Source organism: Anguilla anguilla, chromosome 15 (assembly GCF_013347855.1).
Source record: "Anguilla anguilla isolate fAngAng1 chromosome 15, fAngAng1.pri, whole genome shotgun sequence".
NCBI lineage: Eukaryota > Metazoa > Chordata > Actinopteri > Anguilliformes > Anguillidae > Anguilla > Anguilla anguilla.
In genome coordinates this window covers 31,009,634-31,033,945 of record NC_049215.1, presented here as the reverse complement: position 1 = coordinate 31,033,945, position 24,312 = coordinate 31,009,634, and the positions used below count along the sequence as shown (strand labels likewise).

At 44.8% G+C, this 24,312-nt stretch overlaps 1 protein-coding gene and 1 long non-coding RNA gene across 4 annotated transcripts in view; one reads left to right on the top strand and one right to left on the bottom strand.

Annotated features, from left to right (window-relative positions):
* Window positions 1-8,396: 8,396 nt before the first annotated feature.
* LOC118213692 (transmembrane protein FAM155A-like) overlaps window positions 8,397-24,312 on the bottom strand; it is a 78,589-nt gene continuing 62,673 nt past the window's right edge. For both annotated transcript variants that reach the window (XM_035392729.1, XM_035392730.1), the window contains exons 2-3: window positions 9,761-9,932; window positions 8,397-8,715 (exon numbers count right to left, since the gene is read on the bottom strand). In XM_035392729.1, the coding sequence (XP_035248620.1) occupies window positions 8,414-8,715; window positions 9,761-9,932 (474 nt within the window). In that variant the 3' untranslated portion in view covers window positions 8,397-8,413. The remainder of the gene's footprint in view (window positions 8,716-9,760; window positions 9,933-24,312) is intronic.
* Window positions 13,453-14,766, top strand: LOC118213693. 2 transcript variants are annotated; one of them, XR_004762488.1, is made up of 2 exons: window positions 13,453-14,223; window positions 14,507-14,766. It is a non-coding gene; the product is annotated as an uncharacterized LOC118213693 (long non-coding RNA). The 2 variants fall into 2 exon arrangements; XR_004762487.1 differs by having other exon boundaries at window positions 14,455-14,766.

The window sequence follows — 24,312 nt, the reverse complement described above, 5'->3', positions numbered from 1 at the left end:
TATGCCCAGTATGTTCAACATTCATGTGTGCATACTGGTTACATCACTAATGTTCGTATTCAACAAATATGAATACGAATTGCACATATAGGTACATATGGTTTATTACTCAATATTAAGTTTTTACAGCACCAAATCTGTTTATTGACACAACCCCCATTTTGCCACCCAACCCATGTTCATGCAAATGCCTTTATTGCAGACCACGGAATGACCAACCTGGACAAAGACAAAAACTACTATGTCTGTGCAGGACAAAATGAACAATCTCACTAGTACTTGCAGCATGTTTGCAGAACCACTGTGCCCAAATTAGGGACTGTAGGGGACATTAAATCGATTTTTGGAGCAAAGCAAAAACTGATCAGATGGAACCATAAATCTACAGTACATTCTTAATCATTCCAGCCACAAATATATATACCAAAGACCACAAATTAAAAACATACTGCAATGGGAAATTAAACGAAGGAAATATTTTACTGAAAATCAAGCAGACTATATTGCGATTTTAGTCAGCTGTCAGATTCTGGCACAGGCTGAAAATTGGATGGGCTATTTAGTGTGGCACAGGAGAAAATGTTACATAACTTATTTTAACGGTATAATACTAAATAGTAAAATGGAATGAATGAATTACACTATCTGCTTATGTATTTGAAAGGTAGAAAAACAGCTAAATTGCTGCTTGTACTGCGTTAAATTAGAAGGAGCCAAAGCATGCTTAATTGCTCCCAACCGCTGAAACTGAACAGAAGGCATTAGTTGGCTTAGATACGGCTTAAATATCTGCTGAGATGCCCTCGAGGTTTACTCTCAATTGTAAGCACTTAGGACCCTTCAAAGTGAATGGCATGCATTTAATCAATACAAATCCTAGTAATGGATAGGGCATCCTGAAAGTGGTCTGATGAATAAAAGTAAACGTTTTATTATATTTATTCTATATTTATAATTCACTGCAGTGTGGGGAAAATGCTGCATTGTGGGTGAGTGGTGCATTGTGGCGAGTGGTGCATTGTGGGTGAGTTCTGCAATGTGGGTGAGTGCTGTAATCCAGGGGACAGCTTTCAGTTCTCAACCTCAGCACTGGATGTAATGTCGCCCCCTGCTGGTATCTGTGATTTTTGCTCAAAATGCAAGTTTCCCCATTGGGCTCCATTCATCTTTGACAGCAAAAATAAAACATGTCCACTCAAATATTGATGTCAACTCCATGCATAATATTATATTTTTCTGAGGTAAAATATTTTTTTCCTACCACACAGTCAAAGATATGAATTTTCTATTTATTATTTACTTTAGCCAATGTTATCCCTATCCTCGTTGTACACAAGATTTAGGCATGTGACCAAGGACACAAATAAGCATGCCTGTTCACTGAAAAAACTACTTCCTGGTTCTGATGTGCTCCCCACAGGTTTCTATTGGCATCGCTGTCTGTACATATTACATACACTAAGGCTGTAATATGGGTGAGTGCTGCATTGTGGGCAAGTGTTGCATTGTGGGTGAGCACTGCATAGTGGGTACGTGCTGCATTGTGGGTGAGTGCAGCATTGTGGGTAAGTGCTGCATTGTGGGTCAGCTTGATGTCTTTCTACTTAGTAACTTCTTTTCTCCTCAAGGCAGTTACTCTCTGGCAAAATGAATCAGTTATGTCAATTAATTATGCAATTATCCTCTGGCTTCGCCAGAAAAATATGAACAAAAACACAAAGTGTTTCTTAAGCCAGAATAAAATAATGTATATTTACCTTTTTCCCAAATAATATAATTTTATTTAGACAAAAATATTTCTGAACATCATGAATCATGGGCTAAATTCACCCCACGCCACCCCAAATATCACAGGCCACACAACCTTATTGAATATCTCTGTCTTTATTTTCATCTGAACATAATTTTAATAACTGTTGCTGTATTCTTCATTACTTTTCAAAAGATCATGACTCATTTGATTGTTTATAAATTATTTCATCAAAGTTGTTTGTAAAAAAATTAAAGATAGGTACCGAACTAAAGCATCTATCATATTACAATATACTTGTATAATAATAATAATAATAATAATAATAATAATAATAACAACAACTATACGCCCTTGACTTGATTTCAGACACTTGATTTTAAGGGCCTGCTAATAATGTTAACTAATGAGTAATGGTATGTATTATTGCTTTCAAATGAAGCATATACTCTTGGTACACACCACAGGTTGCTGTTGACATAACATTAACAGGTGAATTTACATCACGAAAAAACGTACAAATAAAAATCTGTTCAAACGAGCACAGCATCAGCCAATATGCTTCAGCCATTCAGGCAAAGTCAATCGAACAGAACTGTGTTCAGGGATTTCCTATCTCGTAGTTGGTGTGTGACGATGACGCCAAGTTGGCACTTGTATATTTACTCGTCAGTTGACATCACGAAAGCCGGCCCTTAAAATGAAGCATGGCCCTGTTCAAAGGTTCGCCGCGTACACCTTTCGCTAAAGATCCGAGGACGTTCCCATTGGTCAGTTAACCTCAAAATATTAAAAAAAAAAACAAAAAAAAACACTCTGTCTACTGATTGTTGAAAACGGTCATTTTCACATGAAAAAATAAATTTTAAAATGAAAGAGAAGGAGACAAACGTATAGCAGAGCTCTGGTGACGTATTTACAACATACGGACAGGAGTCACAGCTGCATAGATCCACAGTATTTAGAACATAACAGTTTTAAAAATCCTGAAATTTCTCAGCCATTGATGACAAAGAGGGTGGCGCACACACACACACACACACATTCACACACACACTTATTTTTAAGTGAATACAACTCATGTTGGGGTTACAAGGAAAAAGACCATGTTTGATTGTATTTTTATGTCATTTGCACTCATTAGTTACATTCACTGCTAACACAGTTCCTATTAGTATCAGTTTTCCTCAAAACATAACTGCAGTATATTAATGTGGTGTAGTCACGATATGAAAACATCACATTTTAGCTGGCACATCACCTGCTTAAATTATGTGCAAATCATATCTATCCAATATGGCCTCCATCCACCTGCAAAAGACTGAGCACTCCTAGACCAGTGCACGGCATATACAGAAATGAATGCCTTCTTAATGAAAGGAGATCTCATAACTGCAACAGGCTTTCACTTATGGAACACGAGGGCTTTGAGCATACAGCGCAGAATTTCACCAAAATTGGTGAAATTAGATGTATGGATGGGGACTCCACGAACAGGATTTTTAAAAAATGAATATTTTGTTTTTAATACAATCATAACTGATTAGTGACCCAACCATTTCTTGCCCAGTGCAGTGCATTTGCTAAGATCTGCATCTTGACACAGCTGGTTACTCCCGCTAACACCACTGCTTGTGGTATATATGATCACTTATTTCCCCTCAGATCGTCCAGTGCACGACAACCTTTACCTGCTATATGTGACAACCTAATGTACCCTCCGTATGTTTTCAAGAAGAGCACAATGACAGCATCGCAATAAATTGGAATTCTCTGTATCCTCAGTTGGCTAGTCTCAAAAATTAAGCGTTTTAAATCAAGTATGGAAAGCAACAACAACAAAAAAAAATGACATTAATTTTGCAAACCTCTTATCCACAGACCCTGTCGGTGAATTTACACCATTCCTATGTGCACGTGTGTAAAGAGTGTGTGTGTGTGTGTGTGTAAATGGAGTCGTACTGAAAGGCAGAGGACACGGTGGAAAATGGCTCCGTCAACAAGAAGAGGCCGAGAGAAAAGGGCTCTGAATTTCACACAAACACACTTACGTAAGTGGAGAGCACAGGACGTGTGAGCACCATACCCTTTGTTTAGACTACCCCAGAAGTACGATCGCGCAGTCTGTGTCTGTGAAGAGTTAGGGAAACTGGAACAGGGAAGGCACACACGTATGCCAAGGGTTAAAATAAGAGCGCAACAGTACAGGTCCTGTGGTTAATTTGAAGCCTAAGGACAGTTTGATTTTGTGGTTTTCGGCTGGACCGCAACAGTGGGGCCAGCCCTACAAACATGTCTATGACTGAGTGACTGAGTGATGAAGTTACACCATTGGTCGGCTGAGTTATGAAGTCACACCATCGGCCGGATGCATTAAGTGCATTAGGTCCAGCCATATACTAGGTTTTGACCTGGTCCTGTTCAAATATCATTCAGTTCGACTGTATACTTTTCACTGGTCCTGAATGTTGTTCTGTGTGATAAAGGATATTTTAGATATTTACTTTAGTTTCTGATGCCCTGCTGGGTCATGGTGTAAAGCACGAAAGTACACTTCAAGTGACTCCAAAGCTGCTTCTGCAGTGACACGAGGCCTCAGGAGGTTGTATGCACATTTTTTTTTTAGCAGATTATTCTTCAAAATATTTGTTGAATCTTATTTTTGTCTGGGACCTTTTCCTATGGTGCTTGCAACCTGAGACTGCTGCACTCAAGGAAAGAAGTAGTGGCACAATATGAAAACCAGGATTTATGTTTATGATTTTGAATAAAGGCCACAACGAACAGCGCCTGGAAACATAAGGCCATTGTACAAGCTGCAGTGGAGCTACCTCAAGTGTATCTTCTTGCTTTAGGCCCCAAACACTGAATTCCCAAAATACCAGCCATTGCAAGCCAGCCAGGTCATCAGAAACTTCTCCAAGTATCTAGAATATGCTTCAGTGCACATAAAAACTGTCTATATAAGTAATATTTTCAAAAACTCGGAACGTGGACTACTCCTTTAAGGAATATTAATAATGAATGATAGACATTTATTAAAATTAAAAATTAATTTTGAGGCAGCCTAAATCTCCTTCTGAAAATTAAGTATGCTTCTCATAAATGACATCATTTGGGAAAGGGAGTGACAGAAAAATTATGAGAAACTAATGTATTAATTTTTCACTGACATTTTCTCTGATGTTCAGTGTGGGTTCTCATGGCATGTGCATGCATTGTCCTGGAAGCATCATGGTTGTTAGACTTTAATTACACGAGACAGAGAGTGATCTGTTATTTTTCCCTCACTACACTACTCATTTTCCCAGACTGCCACATGTGGTTTTTACATGGTGGTGGGAAATAGATAAAGAAATGCACTATGGGAGATTGTAGTTTTAGTAAACTGAAGAGGAAGATGCAAGAAAAAAGTAGTCTAAACAAGCTTGAACAATTTGAAAAAATATGTTTTGTACAATTTGTATAATAAGGATGAAGGCAAACATTAAAAATGTAACATAATTACATGTTTTATTCAACATATAAAATTCTGCACTATAAGGTAAATGTATCTGTGGATATAAATCCCCTTTCCCCTATTTTTTTAAGCCTCCCTTGTCCACATCCTCATCCCACAGGTATTTCACAACCTTCAAAACAGTCAGGTTACACACCCGCAGTACCAACCCTAACCACTGGGCGCAGTCTCTTTTATTCCGACCCGGAATCGAATGCAAAGGACAAAATGCATCCACAGCATTCCTGCCCAACGCAAGACTGCAATCTGCAAGCAGTGTTTAGGCTCCCAGGTTCTGATGTGAATGAAAACCCTCTAGTCACTTTACCTTTCTTTAACATTGGCTGATTTGATTTGCTTTGTATGCTTCCTGTTAAATGTTAATATTTCAATAAATTCCAAAACTGCTGAACATAATATGTGGAAAGATTTTTTTTTTAAATTACATTTAGATTGTCTTTTGTTCTGCTCTTCAAAAGACAGTACTTGCAATAATTACCACGTGCACACGCTTGTGATGGCCTTCCTGCACCTCTCCTTATTGGATATAAACATGTATAAACATCTAATTATACTGAATACTGCAGTGACAAGCCTGCAAAAGTAAGGGGTGTCTATATGCCGTTTATGTGACTTGTGTGTCTAACAGTCCTACTCCTGAATTATACAGTTAAGGCAAAAAAGCTCAAGGTTATCTACCTAAGAACATCTACAAAATGAATTACGAAATAAATGTGTGACTGAATAAATGACATTTACCCCATTCTCTTTAGATTGTTTAATACACCAAATAATCTGTTTACCAACACACGCAATTTGCATATTCCATCAGAGATGGAAATGGTTTTTGGACCATGATTAATTAACCATTTTCTGATTTTCTTAAACCCACATTGTTTTAATCGAATTAATTTATTTTATATTTTCGCGATCCGTAAAATATTAGCCCGGTGTCTGTTCAACACAGATTAGCGTGAGAACCTCGGGCCCGCTCAGAGTCAAGCAAGGCTGTAGATCTAAATTATTCACAGCTCCAAGGGTACTAAAACCATACTCGCAACAAGCTCTGGAGTCCTACTGAATAACCAACAAAGAACAGAGAAGATGGTGCGTGTAGCAGCTCATTCGGTTAAGAGGACGAAAGGCGGATCGGGTGGTGACAACAAAATTAAATAATACCATAGTGTCACGATTTAATTATTTCAAAAACAATACACACATTTCCGTTTTAATGTTGAGGTGAACATACACTGGAGTGCTAGAACATACATTTGCTTGTGTTTGAAAGAGCCGCAGACGTTTTTATTTTATTTGTCAAAACAGTACTAGTAGGCCTGCCTGGTAATTTGAGCATGAACCACACGTTGTGCTTGGGCTGAATGAATGACTTATGCATCCAAGATCTGGAGTAAGTTTTGCGTGGACTCTAAATGGCTTCTGTTAGTCTTGATGGGAATTTGAACTACATGCATTTTCTCGAACAGTCGGTAAGTTATAGCGTTTTAATCATAGTTCATTTTATGATCACAATACTCGTTTTCAATTAACCAGGTTGCAGTACATTGGAAATAAACATTCACTCTAATGGAAACGTACCTTTTACCGTAAATGGAGAAACACACCCGTCTTCCAACTCTTCCATTTTAGTTTATTGTTGCTAGTTTAACAAACGGATCCGAGCATCACAACCACGTCCGCCCAAGTATACTGCGCAAGTGCGTCTCGCTTTTACGTTCCTTCATAACGCTATTTAAAAAAGGCTTCCGCGTGCGCCTCGACCACACCGTATAAACGGAAAAGAAAACGCCATACAATCAATCCTTACTGACCGTTTCTGTTCACTCGCCACATAACACCAAAGCTTTTCTCCTCTACCCTCTGCTGCGGTAGTTTCTCTGTAGAGGGGGATTATCAAAAAATAAAGGCTGCCAATTTCACAAGAGTGTCTAAAGCTACATGCATATCTATAAAATAAAAGGTGTGCCAAGGAGAGTGAATGTGTAAACGTTTTGTAAGCCCTTTCTCAATGCAAAATCCTTAAAAACCAACCAAAATAACTGGCTACTCCCATCTACTTCTTGGATTTATGGAGGGTTCTATCCACAGGTCCTAATCTAGGACAGTAGTTGAACCTTTCTCCATTTCTTAGTGGATGTGACATGACATTAAAACTGACACATAGTACTCTGCTAGACTTTCAAGCGAAGGCCCATGTTTTTGTTTTGAGTAGCTTCTCAAGTGGACTGAGAATTCTCCCATTTTATTCTCATATGGAAGTAAACTGGGTTGGGACTAATGGCTGGATACGCTATTGGGACCTTCAAATGCAAACATGCGAGAGAAAACAAATAAGATGAAAAAAAAGTTATTGATTGAAAAGGGGTTTCTTTTTCAAGCTCTTGTCAAACTGGACGTGGACAATGTCTGGTATTTACTTGTGACTGGCTCCCATCATCCACCAGTCTGTTTCACCCCTCATTTCCTGCAGTGTGTGGTTCCACAAGAAGTGATGTCATAATAACCGTACATGCAGAAATCAAGGTCACAGAGGATGTCAATAGGATGTGCTTGAGTTGGTTGTATGTCAGTGTTATATGAAACATTCAAGATTTAACTCTCTCTCTCTCTCTCTTTCTGTGTGTGTTTGTGTGTGTGTGTGTGTGAGCTTTCACATGATAAAAACAACAAAAAAGGACACATGGGGATATACAAACACATACAGACATTTGTTTGCAGGTGTACGTTGGCTTCCTCAATCATATCCCAAAACCACCCTCTTACCCAAAGACTTTATAACAAACAGAACAAGCAAAGATATAAGTGTATTTTTTTTTCTTTAAATAAAAAAATCCTGTAGCAATCTAGTGCAAAATAAATCCAAACTGTCAAACGCAATATAGAAAAATGCTGTGAGAGAACTCGGTTCTAAGAGAAGCCTTTTTGTTTACACTCCACAGGGGCAGCGATGGCGTGTTGTTCGTTTTCGTTTGCATGTCTTTGTGTCTGTCTCCCGTTTTCCCTCCCCGTTCGTTACCCAGAAGGCTGTGCGGGCGTCACGCAGGGTTCGCGGCGGGGCGGCGGGCTTTAAATGGCTCTTGGGGGGGAGGGGGGTGGGGGGGTGGGGGGCTGGGGGTGGGTGGGGGCGGAAGGGGGGGGGTCCCCCCTCACTCCTCACTGGGGGAGGCCTCCTCCATAGGGGAAAGGGGTCCCAGGTCCAGCCCTGTGGAGTTGTGCGCGGCGCTCAAAATGACCACAGTGTGTAGGAGGACCAGGACCAGCACGCACAGCTTGAGTCTGCTGCTGCACAGGCGGCACGCGCCCGAGGTGCTGACGGACGTCCGGTGGAGGCAGGAGGGGTGAGTCCTCTTTAGCGCCCCCGCCCCGGGACTCCGGCTGTCCGGCTTGAGGCTCCACCGGACGTCGCAGCATTCCGTCTCCACCTCAGCCGCGTGGATTTCTGAAAGCCCTGCAGTTCGGTAAAAAAAAACCAAAACAATAATAATATTTATAATAATAATAATATTGGGGGGGGGGAATAAAAATCCCCCAAAACATCAAATAATTAAAAGGAATTTTTATTACAGATGCATACAGCTGGGAATAACAGCAGGGGTGTGCTTAAAATAGGGCAAAACAGGGGCTGATATCAATATCCCATATAACAAATAACAAAATATTTCAGCTTTGTTGTTAAACAGAGCCTGAGTCTGGAGAGTCTCCGTATTGTAAGCTTTGCTTTTGGGTTTGGCCGTTAAAAACTATAAAACCAAATAACAAATAAGAGGCTCTGATGACTATGATTGGGCTTTTTTGAGCCCTCTCTCACACCTGTCTCGTGTAAGTACGCGGTTCCGTTTTAGTAGTCACGCTCTTAGTGCGTTAGCCTTTGCCGATACGCTAGCCCCGGCATTACTGTGCACCCCAAACGAACAGCCCCAAAATCCCAATGGCTGCTGCAAGCCAAGCGTGGGAATAGCGAAGCCCAGCGGCCGCGACAGCGTTTCATTTCATACCCGGCTCTCGTTAGGCTGACAGGCCTTTGTTGCGAATGCAAATGCGAACGAGGAGCCGTTAACCATCGCACAAAGATATCCATTAAATCGTCAATGTATTAGCAATTAAGCAGCATGAAAAGGACCGCTAATTACACCTTTGACATACTTAAAAAAATTTTAATTGGTTTTATTTAAGCGCGCCGCTTCCCCTTCCGTCGTCTCCGAGGAGTCCCATTACCGCGGCATCCGACAGGGCAGTCGGAGCTCTCCGCGAGGGGCGCTCCCTTAAACGGCGTCGTTAACCAGAATTACAGCACCACCCAACGCTGAGAAATGAGTCTCAGGACCCCCCCCTCCTACCCCACCGCCAACAACCCAGGCAATTAAACTCACTGAGCTCTGGAAATCAACATCGCCTGTTCTAACCACCGCTGGCCACTAGATGGCGCCAAGAACACGTTCATACTCAAGTTCTAAGTCGATGTGTTCCTGCGTGTGTGGACAGACGGGCCGTACCTGTACAGATGAAACTGGGACTTCCTCCTTGAATGAGGTCATCGTTGTCCGGCAGGATGAAGGGGCACCTCTGCTGGACCTCCAGGCAGTATTGCTTGCACGGGATCTTGTTGCTGCAGTGCATCTGTGTCGTGCGGAAGTGCTGCGCACACACCCACGGTTTATACACGGCCTGAGAGAGACAAGGGCCAACCAATCAGAATCCGGCCTCAGCTCGCATTAGTGTTACACATCAGCGTCGCCATTAATCAGCCTGCACACTAGCACACTCACTCACACACACACACTCACACACTCACTCACACACACACACACACACACACACACACATTCACTCACTCACAAGCACATTCACTCACACACGCACACACACGCATTCACTCACAAGCACACTCACTCACTCACACACTCACTCACACACACACACACGCGCATTCACTCACTCACAAGCACACTCACACACACACACTACACACTAACACACACACACACACACACACATTCACTCACATGCACACTCACACACTACACACTACACACTAGCACACACAAACACACTCACACTCATGCACACGCGCACTCACACACACTACACACTATCACACACAAGCTCGTGCATACACTCACACACAAACTTACAGACACATGTATACACACACACACATACGGGGCGACATAGTTCAGGAGGTAAGAGCGTTTGTCTGGCAGTCGGGGGTTGCCGGTTTGATTCCCCGCCCTGTCTAAGTGTCCCTGAGCAAGACACCTAACCCCTAATTGCTCCCAAGGAGCTGATTGGTACCTTGCATGGCAGCCTTTCATTGTTGGTGTGTGAGTGTGTGTGTGAATGGGTGTCAATTGTAAAGCGCTTTGGATAAAAGCGCTATATAAATGCAGTCCATTTACCATTTACATACACACTCACTTACACACACACATAGATGAACAAATATGCAGACATGCGCACACACACACACATGCACAGAAACAAACATTCATGTACACAGCACACACTCATACATACACGGACACACACACACATACACACACTCACACACATGCACACAAACAAACATTCACGTACACTCACGGACACTCACGGCCAAATCGTTTATATATGCATGTCGGGCAATTGATAACAGCTCGGGATGCTGTGTTGCAAATTCATATCAAAATGTTCCGCTGTGGTTCTGCTTCAGTCAGTGCCCAGCCCCCCCCCCCCCCCCCCCCCCCCCCCACCCCCCAACCCCCAACACCAACGACCAGTGTCCTCACTTCCCTTGTGCACAGTTAGAGAAATGGCCATGATTAAATATTCAGACGTGCTGAAATGGATTATGGGAAGCCCGCGGAAGGAAACACAAATTAATAGCTTTTTTTCTCCCACTCCTCATGTCACCAACTAAACGACATGATATAATTTGCATTGATCATATCCATGTTTGCTTATTTATGCAGCAGTGAGGACTCTGGAGGTGTGTGTGTGTGTGTGTGTGTAGGGGGGGGGGGGGGGGGGGGGGTGGTTCCCTTAGTCTTGGGGCGATATTATCCAAGTGCCGTTCTGAGCTCAGATTCGACGGCCAGCTTCGGGTTCGGACCGTCCCCTCGTGCCAGAATCAAGCCCATAATTCGGCCCTTAAACGTCTGATGTAATTACGAGCACGATGGATAATCTGCCCGTCCGGGACATTCGCCCGAAAGCCAGTGTCCCGTCTCACCACCGAGTACGCCATCATAGATCACGTCTCCCTTTCCTGGGCACCTGAATTATTGATGGGGCATTAGCCAAAAGCGGAGCCTCTTCAGCCACGGTCCCATTTAGCCGCCGTCCGTCTCCGAAAAAAATCCCATTTCCACTTTCTTTAGGAGGCGGTTAGATTGCGCGGGACAGATCCTCTGCCGCTGCGCGTTCTCCGGGTACCGCGCTTCCGAAAACCCCTCCACCGCGCCAAGGGAGGACGGGATGTCCCGGGTCGAAGTGATTAACACACCGAAAAATAAACCCCGTCCAGTTTGATACTGGCCCTTACCTCAGCTGAGGCAAGCAGCGGCTGGTGGGCGTGTTTAAGGCCTGTGTGCGGTGCGAGACGGACGCTCAGATACTCAAATATGTGAAAAGCTATACACATTCATATATAATTATATATATGTATTGTTTTGTTTTGTTCTTGTTATTATGAGATAGAAACTTATCTCGTAAGTATATATATATATATATATATATATATATATATATATATAAGAGGCTGCTTGGGGCACTGTGACGTGTGTGTGTGTGTGTGCGCGTACATGCATGCATTTGTGTGTGTGAGTACATTTCTGTGTACATCGGTATGTGTGAGTGCACGTATGTAGGTATGTATGCAAGCGCATGAATGTATGCACGCATGTGTGCGTGTATCCGCGTGATTTCTGAACATTTCCTGAATAGGATGGCGACACTGTCACAGTGACATTTGAGTTGGCGCGTGTTGACATTAATCCAAAAGTCATTTGCCTCCGCACATAGGCAAGCCATCACAGGCCAGGCAGAGGATAACGCTAACTCCTCCAGATCTATACAGATTACTGCTCCGTTATCGCAAACAAATTACACCGAAAACAAAAAGCTGTCACCGCGTGAATGCCACATCACTCTCTTCCCCTTCTAATCTGTAGCATCAGCGAAGTTTTTCCCCATCAAACGTGCGCACTTAATGGGAAATAAATGTATTTTCCGAAACGTGAAAGAAAGCATCTCAAGCTCCTTTGAAAAAAGAATGACAATCAATGATGAGTATTTAGGTGGAAAACGTCAACAAAGCTTTGTCCTTTATGCGGACAAATTCAAAGCAGCCTTTCATTTTTTATGATCCTCACTAATAATCGTAAGGAGGGTGTCGCTGGAATTCATTTAAAAATGTGTGGGTATTGAGGAAATGTGACTTTTGCTGACATGTGAAGGCATCAGTTAAGAAAGTAGCACCTTAGTGCTTTTATTGCCTCCAAAATGATACAATTCCACTGGAATTTAAAAATTGAATTTACCGTGGTTCTTTGAAGATAATTGCTTTGTTGTGCACAAAAAGAAAAAAGAAAAAACACCCAGCAGGACAGGTTACAAATTGCTTTGCTGAAGAAGTGGTACAGTATCACTTGAAACGAGAGCTCAAATCTCCTGACGGTGACTTGACGTTATAATACACAGGAGATAATTGTGTACAGTATGTTTTAATGCTGCCAAAGGGTGGGGTGAAATCAGTGGCACTTAACTTAATCTTCCTGCTCCCCCATTCAGCAACAACCCTTCTGCACCCTGTCAATCTACAATTGTGTGTGCACTGAAGTACGCTAGTTTGATTCGGAATTTTTAACCCCTCCAAAATGAATTCTTGACTTCTGCACTGACGTAGATGACAACTGCTGCTCTCCAAGCTAGTACTGGCAAAGGAAGTCCTTAAAATCTTGTTGAACATAAATGCACATTTTAATTTCTTTCAACGTTACTTTGTTTTCTTTCAACGTCAGTTCACATCTGTTGCATAATGTTTAACATTCATATCTGTATCATCACACAGCCATGTTTTCTTTTCTCTATAATTAGCCCTGTGCACCTTGTGTCTCTGCCCGTATTCCCCGCTTCACCACAAGGTGGCAGCACAGTTCAGTTCAGTTGTCCACAGTTAGACTCAGACTTCCTGTTGATGTTTTTTTTTTCTGCTCTGGGTAATACCTCCATTTATACTTCCAATGTCAATGTGGATTTTCCTTCGTCTTTTATAGCAGCTGGCGAGCACGTCTGCACCTGCGTGCTGAAGATAACTCGCATGTACAAATGAGATCAGAAACTATTGTAGAACCGCAGAATGTATTAATATAGTTCAATGGGATTATGGTTGAAATCATACTTTCCGTAAGCATAATGACACAATAGCATTAGCATTTTTCATTCCGTTGTTGAGAGCGCAAGCAAAAAGCATGGCGCTGATACCAATATAGTGATGCAGGTAGCGAGGAAAGTAGTGTTAAAGGCAATGGTGCTATTAGCACTAGTGAGGCAAGTAGTGTTATTAGCAATGCTGCTATTAGCACAATTCAGGCGGGTGGTGTTAACAGCGATGGCTTGACTCTGCTGTACTTTGGCCTACTTACAGGCAGGAACCACACAGATTGCTGCTAAAATCAGTCTCTGTCAGTGTGCAATGATAAATTACGGCATTGTTTGAGAGAGACAGAGAGACAGAGAGCGAGAGAGACAGACAGAGGAAGAGATAGAGAGAGAGAGAGAGAGATGGAGAGAGGGAAAGAGAGAGAGAAAGGCAACGGGTGTAGAGACACAGAGAGAGGGAATGAGAGTATCTACCTCTCTTTCCTGCACCTCCTGTGCAGCCAGCCCAGCCCCTCATTTATTTTCCACCACAACTTGTCGACTTTAACGCCACAGAAGGAACGCACCTGTCTCAGAACACACAGCCTCATACCCCCAGGTAACCTTCCTCTAAGTGTTCAGGTCATGGGGTGCTGCCAACCCATTTATTCCAGTTACCCACAATACTCTGCTGCACTGACTCTGCTGTTTAGCTTAAATTGTCTGCTACAACTTAACTTGCCATAAAGAGCACATTTCAGTGCAGATCCCAGGCAGTTATTTTGCCAGGTCTGAGCTGTACTGTATACTGTATACCTGAATACAAAAAGATGCTATTACACTGTGGCAGGTGGAGAGAATACAGATTGGAAAGCAGCTGAATGTGTCGCCTCATTGTACAGCACAGGTCCAACAGCCGACACTGAACATCCAGCGAGTGTCTGACGACTGAAGCTCAACTTCCACAATCTGACAGTTGAATATACTCTGCCTTCCGACCAGCATTCGTCACCCAACAACAATTTCCACAGTGTCAATAAAGTTTCACCAGACAAATTCTAGACGTTGACCGTTGATACAAAAATATTGCCGCTCCTAGAATTACTTAGATTATGAAACATTGTTTTCTTCCTCTCGTTTTCATTAGTTTTTCTCTCTTTCATTCTTTCTTTGTTCTGCGTTCTGTTTCCACACTCCCCGGCCTCTCCCTGTGGATTTCACCATTTCACTGTACGGCTAATAATACTGTAATTGACTGAGGGCTTTCACCAGCGTCTCTGCTCTGATTGAAGCCCTGAAGTGTCTTGTTAGTAATTTATCTTTGCGGCTTTTCGCGTCTCTAAACGCTTCCCCGTTTGCTGATTCAGCTCAATTTCACATTTTCAACTCCACGCTTGTGTTTTTCCCAACCGTGCATTTCAACATTTAAAGCATTTCCGACTTTGAAGGCCTGTTCCACATTACGCACATCCACATGCTTAAGCTTCAATGCAAAATGCAAGATAGTGCTTTATTCTTTGCTCTCTGTCTAATCACAAGTCACAGTGTTCACATTGTCTGACCATCATTCACCTCTAAACTACTGCAAGTTTAAAGTTGTCTTGGTACATATTCCTCTGAAATGTATGGCAGTGCTGCAGTGTAACCTATACGGTCTTCTTGAAGGTGGAAGCCATTTTCCACCGGAAAGTAATTGCATTTAAAGGACACTTTATTTTCCAATTTGTACACAAACAGTACTGTGGCAAAGGTTGAAAGGTCAAAGCTGGTGATTCCCTGGACACTGCAGTGTAAATGAGCTGCTGATTACCCAGGATGCAGTGGGAATATTGACCACAGCACCCTGCAGGACTCTGTGAGAGTGAATTGCAAAAATAAACTCAAGGTCTAAAGTCAACAGTTTTCAAACAGTTTTTTTTTCTCGAACATGTGCATGGCCACAAATGCAGTCAACAAAATCTGTCAAAACTGGAGAAAATGACAGGCTGTCCTAGGACTCCTTCAGGACAGATGAAGTATGAATGATGACACTTTTCAACTAAAAGCCTTTTCCTAACAAAAAAAGTACAATTAAATAACACATTTCACCGCACTTTCCGACAATGGCAGCATTTCATTCGTAAACATCTACATGCGCAACCGTATTACAGTGTGGTAATGGTGGTTGAGAAACCGATGTGAAATTTGAGAACAGTAGATTGGATTCATGTCCTGTGACAGTGAGCACCGACGCCCCACTGCTCACCCTGAACAATGGAAACCGTAACCGAGTGCTAAGAGATACTCCTCTAAAAACAAACACAGCCAACGAATCATCTTTCTCAGAGTTCTTAGGCTGTCCTTCACTGAATAGACTGCAATTGGAATTCCAGTTCAAGTGCTGACCTCAATATTCAAAACCATAGCATAGACCACCCATAGATGGTACAAGGACCGACTGATTACTTGAACTGGAATGGTTCTTCTGGTACTAGGGAATAGATTGGATAGTACTGTACAGTGCATGCCCCCTATGGCCTACCCCTTCCTCCATCCCCTCCTACAGGATATAGAACATCCTGGCAACTGCTGGTATAGTGCTAGCCCTCTGAGTGCTATGCTAGCCCCCTTCCATGCTATGCTAGCCCCCTCTGTACTGTTGCTTGCTAACCCTCTGCTTGCTATGCTAGCCCCCTTCCATGCTAAGCTAGCGCTTTTCTTGCTATGATAGCCCTCTTTGTGCTATGCTAGCCCCCTTCCATGCTATGCTAGCCCTTGCTTGCTCTTGCTTGCTTTGCTAGCCCCCTTCTATGCTATGCTACCCCCTCCATGCTGTCTGTATATTCTACCATTTTGTAAAATTGCATGCACACCTGATGCATCCTTCATCCCCAAAAAATGTACCTCCTTTCCTGTCTGAAGGGGACTTTTATGCATTCCTGGGAGCTAATGGAACCACAGTTCAGGAATGCTGTCTGTCTGTGTGATCCAGGCAATATTCCAGTAACGCAAAATATTGCAGAAACAAACTGAGCAGAAAGATGCATCACACTTACACTGTCTCAGTCTCATTCAGCACCACGGACAGCACCCAAAGCTCCTAGTGACAGGACAGGAATATTATTGTTGCAGATACGGAAAATATACAAAGAAAATAAGCAAGCAGGAATACATTTGGTGCTTCTGTGGCTTAATCTCAGTACACTGTTGTCGCGTATGTGCTGTTATTATTACTAAAGTGGTATTGCAGAAGGTAATTTCAGAGGTTAGCAAATTAGTCTCCTGTCATCTCTCTTGTGATACATTCAGTCAGATCCACTGAGTCACTTAGATATGCAGTCAGAACTATCGAGTGTGTGTGTGTGTGTGTGTGTATGTGTGTGTGTGTGTAAGGACACGCCACAAATGGGCGTGTTCTTCTGGTAGGCCCATGTGAAACCACCCCCAACTCAATAAAGCTGCACAATATCAAGATTGCATTCGGTCCTCCGGCTCTAAGCATTGTGTGAATCAATGCCTGGCCAGGCCTTAGACTAAAAAGATAAGAGAAACACATTTGCCCATTAATGTGACAGTGGAGAGCGGGAAGACCCCTGGAAAGGGAGCAGAACCAGAGAATCTGAAGCCAGTCCAGTAACATCGTCAAGTGGTCCTGATACGCATATTAATACAAACACATTCAGAAGTTAAACTCAGGCTAGCAAAACACTCCAAAGTACCAAAACTGCTCAAAAGCATGGCTAAGTAACCAACAGCAATCATACTTTGCATTATATAATATTTGACAAGCCACAACATTCACAATATACTCTGTACTGTATATCCAATGCACCTGCGTTTGACCTATTATATATAGCCTAAGTTCTGTATACCAGTAAACAACAGCTGCTAACACAACAAGTATTTGCGATTGCCACAGTTAGAGTACAGTATAACACACAGAATAACAGTATAAGTTACAGAATAACACACATCAATGTAAAAACCGCATTAAAAAGTCATTAGGCATCCAATACTCACTCATGACTGTATCAAAACTTTCAATACCATCAATGTTACGTAGTCATATAGCCACAATAACTTCATTATTTTTCTGGCAGATACAGACTGAGTCTGAGCCTCATCTTAATGCTGGAAAGCGTACTGATCACTATTTGTCAAAATCCTGCATGCAACTTCCAAAATGACATTATGATTGAGTAACAGTTTTACATGATTAATTTGCATTCAGTATTAATTTGATCATTCTTCAAAACTACAGCCACCCAAAAGCCTATTGCACCTACAGTGTCCCCTTGAACTTCTTCCCACTGTGTTTAAGTTCCTGTTACACGTTAAAATTTGAATGCATTAAAATATTTTTACCCTTCCTCAGCACAATAAATGAACACATTTATGATGCAAAACTATTTTACAATTTCACTTCTTTTCGGAAACAAAACAGATGAGTTTAGGGACTGCATTTAATCACATGCACTCATTTGTCCTTAGTTCTGACTTCATATTTAATTATTCACAGCCGAGTTTGGCAAGTTAACTTTGCAAGTGAAAGTCAAAGTTAAGGACAACTTTTGATTGAATCACCTTAAAACAACGACATGAAAAATGGGTTCAGTAGCATTAATTAAAACACGTGGATATGTGGAATCTGGGAAAGCCAAGCAGCTCGGTTGGGGGGCGGTTCCAGGACCAGGAACAGTGGACCATTTTTTAAGTGCGCCTCCTCACCGGGCATGCACCCCCTCTCCTGCTCTCCAGTCTCTGACTTTCTCTGACTTGCTGCAGAGAGGAGAGGAGCAGGCAGCTTTCTAGCACGCCAGATCCCTCGGTGGAAATGCAGTCAGCACTGCTACAGCTAGCAAGCAAGTCCCGTCACACTTAATACACACCATTAGCTGTGCGACCTTACCAACATACAGCTCCTCTCACGCATGTAGGAACTATATAGTGCTGGGGGGTGCAATGACATCAGGGGTTTTGGGGGGGGGGGGGGCGTTGCAATCACGGACTGGGACAGTGGGGGGGTGGGGGTTGCGGCTGCGGACCAGGATGTGGGCATTGCGATCACAATCCTGCTTGTATATGGGGTGCTGGCAAGCTACTCCATGCCAAGCTACCCCTTTCCTTCCTATGCTACCCCCTCCCTTGCCATGCTAGCCCCCTCCATGCTATGCTAGCCCACTCCGTGCTATGTTAGCCCTCTCTGTGCTATGCTAGCCCCCTTCCATGCTATGCTAGCTCCCTTCCATGCTATGCGAGCCCGCTCTATGCTATGCTAGCCCTCTTCCATGCTACGCTAGCTCCCTCTATAATATGCTAGCCCCCTTCCATGCCATGCTAACCCCCTTCCAAGCTATACTAGCCCCCTCTATGCTGTGCTAGCCCTCTACATGCTATGCCACCTCCTCCATGCTGTCTGTGCCCCCTGCACCCCTACCTCTGTCTCATTGATTCCACTGCATGAAGTGATCCCTGTGCACTCTCTCCACTGCAGCGCTGCAGCAGCAGTGCGGAGCATACTGACTGTGCTCACGCAGGATGCTAAACAGCACTGACGGGCATATCCTGGAATGACTGCCAGCTCCTGCACTGCAGGGAGGCACACTGCACAGGCTGTTTACTCAGGTCTTGAAAGGCACTGCTGTAGACCGTCACAGTGGAAACGTAGGAATCTGCTCTCTCTTCACAGTCAGGGCTTCCATGTGGAGAGCTGGCCGGGGGGGGTGGGGGGGGGGGGGGGGGGGGGGTGGGGGGGGCGCTGCTTTTTTCTCCTCCCCCTAACCCCCCTCCCGCTAGGAGAGAGGGGGATACAGCACCGCAGGATGCCCCAGCGCAGTCTGCCGCAGCAACGGCGTGACAAACCGCTCCACAGCAACGTAACCGCCATAACCGCCACCTCCGCTCAGCCCACTCAGCCCCCTCAGCCCACTCAGCCCACTCAGCCCCCTCAGCCCACTCAGCCCCCTCAGCCCACTCAGCCCGCTCAGCCCCCTCAGCCTGCCAGCCCACTCAGCCCACTCAGCCCCCTCAGCCCGCTCAGCCCCCTCAGCCCGCTCAGCCCCCTCAGCCCACTCAGCCCACTCAGCCCCCTAACCCACTCAGCCCCCTCAGCCCCTCAGCCCCCTCAGCCCCCTCAGCCCACTCAGCCCCCTCAGCCCCCTCAGCCCACTCAGCCCCCTCAGCCCCCTCAACCCACTCAGCCCACTCAGCCCCCTCAGCCCACTCAGCCCCCTCAGCCCCCTCAACCCACTCAGCCCACTCAGCCCGCTCAGCCCGCTCAGCCCCCTCAGCCCGCTCAGCCCCCTCAGCCCACTCAGCCCACTCAGCCCCCTAACCCACTCAGCCCCCTCAGCCCCTCAGCCCCCTCAGCCCCCTCAGCCCACTCAGCCCCCTCAGCCCCCTCAGCCCACTCAGCCCCCTAACCCACTCAGCCCACTCAGCCCCCTCAGCCCACTCAGCCCCCTCAGCCCCCTCAGCCCGCTCAGCCCCCTCAGCCCACTCAGCCCCCTCAGCCCACTCAGCCCCCTCAGCCCACTCAGCCCCCTCAGCCCACTCAGCCCACTCAGCCCCCTAACCCACTCAGCCCCCTCAGCCCCTCAGCCCACTCAGCCCCCTCAGCCCCCTCAGCCCACTCAGCCCCCTCAGCCCACTCAGCCCACTCAGCCCCCTAACCCACTCAGCCCCCTCAGCCCACTCAGCCCCCTCAGCCCACTCAGCCCCCTCAGCCTCACCACACCACACCACACCGCACCATACCACACCACTCCCCTCACACCACACCACACTGCACCACTCCCCTCACACCACACCACACCGCACCGCACCGCACCACAACACACCACACCACTCCCCTCACACCACACCACACTGCACCACTCCCCTCACACCACACCACACCACACCGCACCATACCACACCACTCCCCTCACACCACACCACACTGCACCACTCCCCTCACACCACACCACACCGCACCGCACCGCACCACAACACACCACACCACTCCCCTCACACCACACCGCACCACACCACACCACACCGTACCGCACCACACCACTCCACACCGCACCACACCGCACCACACCGCACCACACCACACTGCGACCTTTCATAGACAAACCGTTTAAAAATGCTGCTCCGATGTTACCCCTTTGGTTTACCTGGTTTTCATTATGCAGTGACCCTGCTGGTATAGAGTAAAGAGGAAGGGCTGTGTCAAGTTGAGCGTGCTGAATAATGTTAAGCCTGTCAGAGTAATGTTGATGTGCGTTATGAATAACATGCCACAGTGTCAGCCCCTGGGGTAGGTTCTCAGAACCCCAAACCGCCACCCCGCCACCCCGCCAGCCTCACCGCTGCAGGGCAGGAACGCCAGAAACAGCCACTTCCCGTCACTTCCTGTCCCCGCATGACTGTTCATCACAAAAGCTTTTAATAAAACACCATTAACCATGTATTTCACATTAATGATTCAAATTTAATTACAGCGCTTCCGAAGATCATTAGAAAATATCAATGGCAACTAATTATGTGTGAAAGCAGGTAGTGCGGCATCACAGCTGTGATTAAGTAATGACAGCTACGGTCCGGGTATAACTGCTCATTAACTGCTCATGCATATGCATGACGCTACAGCTGTAAAAAAAATTTTAAAAAATAAATAAATAAAAATACAAAACGGATTTGTCCGTCGATTGGGTATTACAGCCATTTTTCTAAGTCTGTAGAGGATAATTTTTGCTTTTCATTTAATATTTGGAGGGAGGGCACATATTTACATACCCGCTTCTTGTAAGGCATAAACAAGGTCAAGAACCAAAACAAACTCCATCCACCCATCAGTAATCCGTAACCTCTTATTTTTGGTCAGGGTCAAGGGAGGTGCTGGAGCCTATCCCAGCATGCATTGTGCAAGAGGCAGGAATACAGCCTGGACCGTACGCTAATCCATCACTGGGCACACACGCAGGAAACCCATGTGGACGCGGGGAGAACACGCAACCTCCACACAGAAAAGACTGAGATTCTAACCAAGGACTTTCTTGCTTAACCAGCCCAGGATAGCCATATGATGCCCATGATGTCATAGGGGTAGGCATGTAGCCATGATGTCATGAGGTGTGGGTATGCAAGTTAAAAACAGATGTGGGTGATTGTGATGACATCAAGGTAGGCAGGGATGTGGGGCATGCAAGTTATAAACAGGTGTGGGAGATTGTGATGTCATAGGGGTTGGTAGGAGTGTGGGGTACGTAAGTTATAAACCATTGTGGGCGGTTGTGATGTCAAATAGGTAGGCAGGGGTGTGGGGTATGCAAGTTATAATCAGGTGTGGGTGATTGTGATGTCATTGAGGTAGGCAGGGGTGTGGGGTAGTCAATGCAAGTTACTATATAAACATGTGTGGGTGATTGTGATTTCACAGATGTAGGCAGCGGTGTGGAGTATACAAGTTATACTGGACCACAGCTCCCTTTTTTGGTCTGACAGGCTCCATATCAGAAGAATGCTCTTACCATGGCACGGCATGTGTGTGCATTTAAATACATCAATTAAGTCAAATTATACAGGATAGATTACTCTGGCTCAAAAAATAAAATGTGTATGTGTTTAACTTTACATTATAATCAGAGGATGTTATGAAAGAGTCTGCCAGTTCCTTGGTGGCAGTCAGCATGATCATGTTCAGTAAGGCACTTGTGTGTGGGTAAATAAGTGTTTTACACACAGAGGTGCGTACGCATGTAGGTCAAGCTGCAAACTCACACTCTTCCTCACACCCCACACCCCACCGGGACACCCCTCCTCTTTTCCCTGTACAGTCGCCACGGGAACAGTCCGTCTTCCGGGAACAGACGGCATGCGCTACCGCATTGTTTTTTATTCCTAATTACCTGCTTTAATTGAATGTCGTTTCCGTGGCCACGGTCATCTGCAGGGAATCGTTTTGTGAAATTAGATGCGCTGCCTTTTTTTTTCTAGAAAAGCCCGCTGAATAGGAGAATAGAGACAGGAAATTCCACTGGGCAAATCTGAATTCCTACCAAAGCAGCACCGCGTGTTTACGGCAGCGCGAGCGAGAACGGCGTGTGTCGCAGTCACCTCAGCGGCTCGCACGGCTCGTTTAACCGGACTGCTTCCTCGCGCGCGGTGGCAGGACACATCAGAATGGCACTCCGGAGTATATCCGCTCATCGAGCGACTGACGTATCCAAGCAGGAGGGCTATTTACGCGAGCCGCGGAAGAGAGGACAGATTAATTATGCTAATGCGAGAAACGCTAGGCTCTTCCAATGACAGAGACGGACGCGGCAGGCTGCAATATACTGCAAGACGCACACAGTCACACTGCCAGTGGACGATCTCTCAGAATCAGCAACTGCTTAGCATCGAGAAGAAATCACATAAACAGAACTGGAGTGAAAATTTAGGAAACCCAAGTACGCTACAATATGATAGAATACGTGGATGTTAAAGATGATTTCAAATTGGCCGAAAACAATACAGATACTGCATCCGCTAGGATCACTGGATAGAGAACTAAAACCATTCCCATAGCTGCACCATGTATGCTACACAGCGAGAGCATACACTGTGTGCAAATGAACTCATTTAATGGAAAACAAATGTCTATAAATGATGGTAAGGCTGCAATTCCCACAGTGATTTGTGTGGACTCACATTGACAACAGTTCTCCAAAGCCAACTGCTCCACAACTTCAGCAATGAGAGCAAGCTGTATAAGGGGAAGTCAGATGAATAAGGGGAGGGTGCTTTCAATCAGGTGATTTACAGGGGAGGATAGTTTCAGAGTCAGGTCAATTAAAGGGTAGGATAGTTTCAGAGTCAGGTCAATTAAAGGGGAGGATAGTTTCAGAATCAGGTGAATTAAAGGAGAGGGTACTCTAAATCAGGTGGATTAAAGGGGAGGATAGTTTCAGAGTCAGGAGAATTAAAGGGGTGGGGTATTTTCACTGCTGCTCTGTTACACAAACTCTAGTTTAAGTAACAAATGCGGACAAAGAAGGACCTTTCAAATGATGCTTGGATGCATTTCTAGGATTTTGGTAGATAGAAGGAGAGAAAAAGCAAAGTAAGGTGGTCTGAACGTTGGCTCTCTTCAAAGGTACTGAGTTGTGGATAGAGGAACAGCTTTAATTAAGCGAGATCTTAATTAAACGAGATCACCTCTCATTTAGCTGAAGCCCTTCACTGCCGTGGCAGAACTCTTAAAGATCATATCTCACACCAGGGGCCCTGAATATTCATACAACGGAAATAATAGTCATTTAGAACCATGGCATAATGAATTCATGTACACATAAAATATTCAGAGAGAATAAGGCTTTTGCAAACAGCCATACATATTAAACAGGAAAGGGGTCAGACAATCAAATGAAAGAGAACTCTAAATATGCACATATTCGACTTGTCAGTGATACAGAAATAGAACACAGCCCACTGAGGAGATGAAGTGAAAGAAGAATCATAGAGGAAGAGAGAGAGGGGAGAGACATGGGAGAGATAGGAGAGAGAGAGAGACGGGAGTGACAGGGGAGAGAGAGAGAGAGACAGGGGGGAGAGAGAGAGAGGGAGAGAGAGACAGAGAGAGAGAGAGAGAGAGACAGGGGAGAGAGGGAGAGAGATTGAGAACAAGAGAGAGAGAAAGAGAGAGACAATATACGGGATGCACAGGGAAATCAGGAGTTAACCAATGAGCAGAACAGTG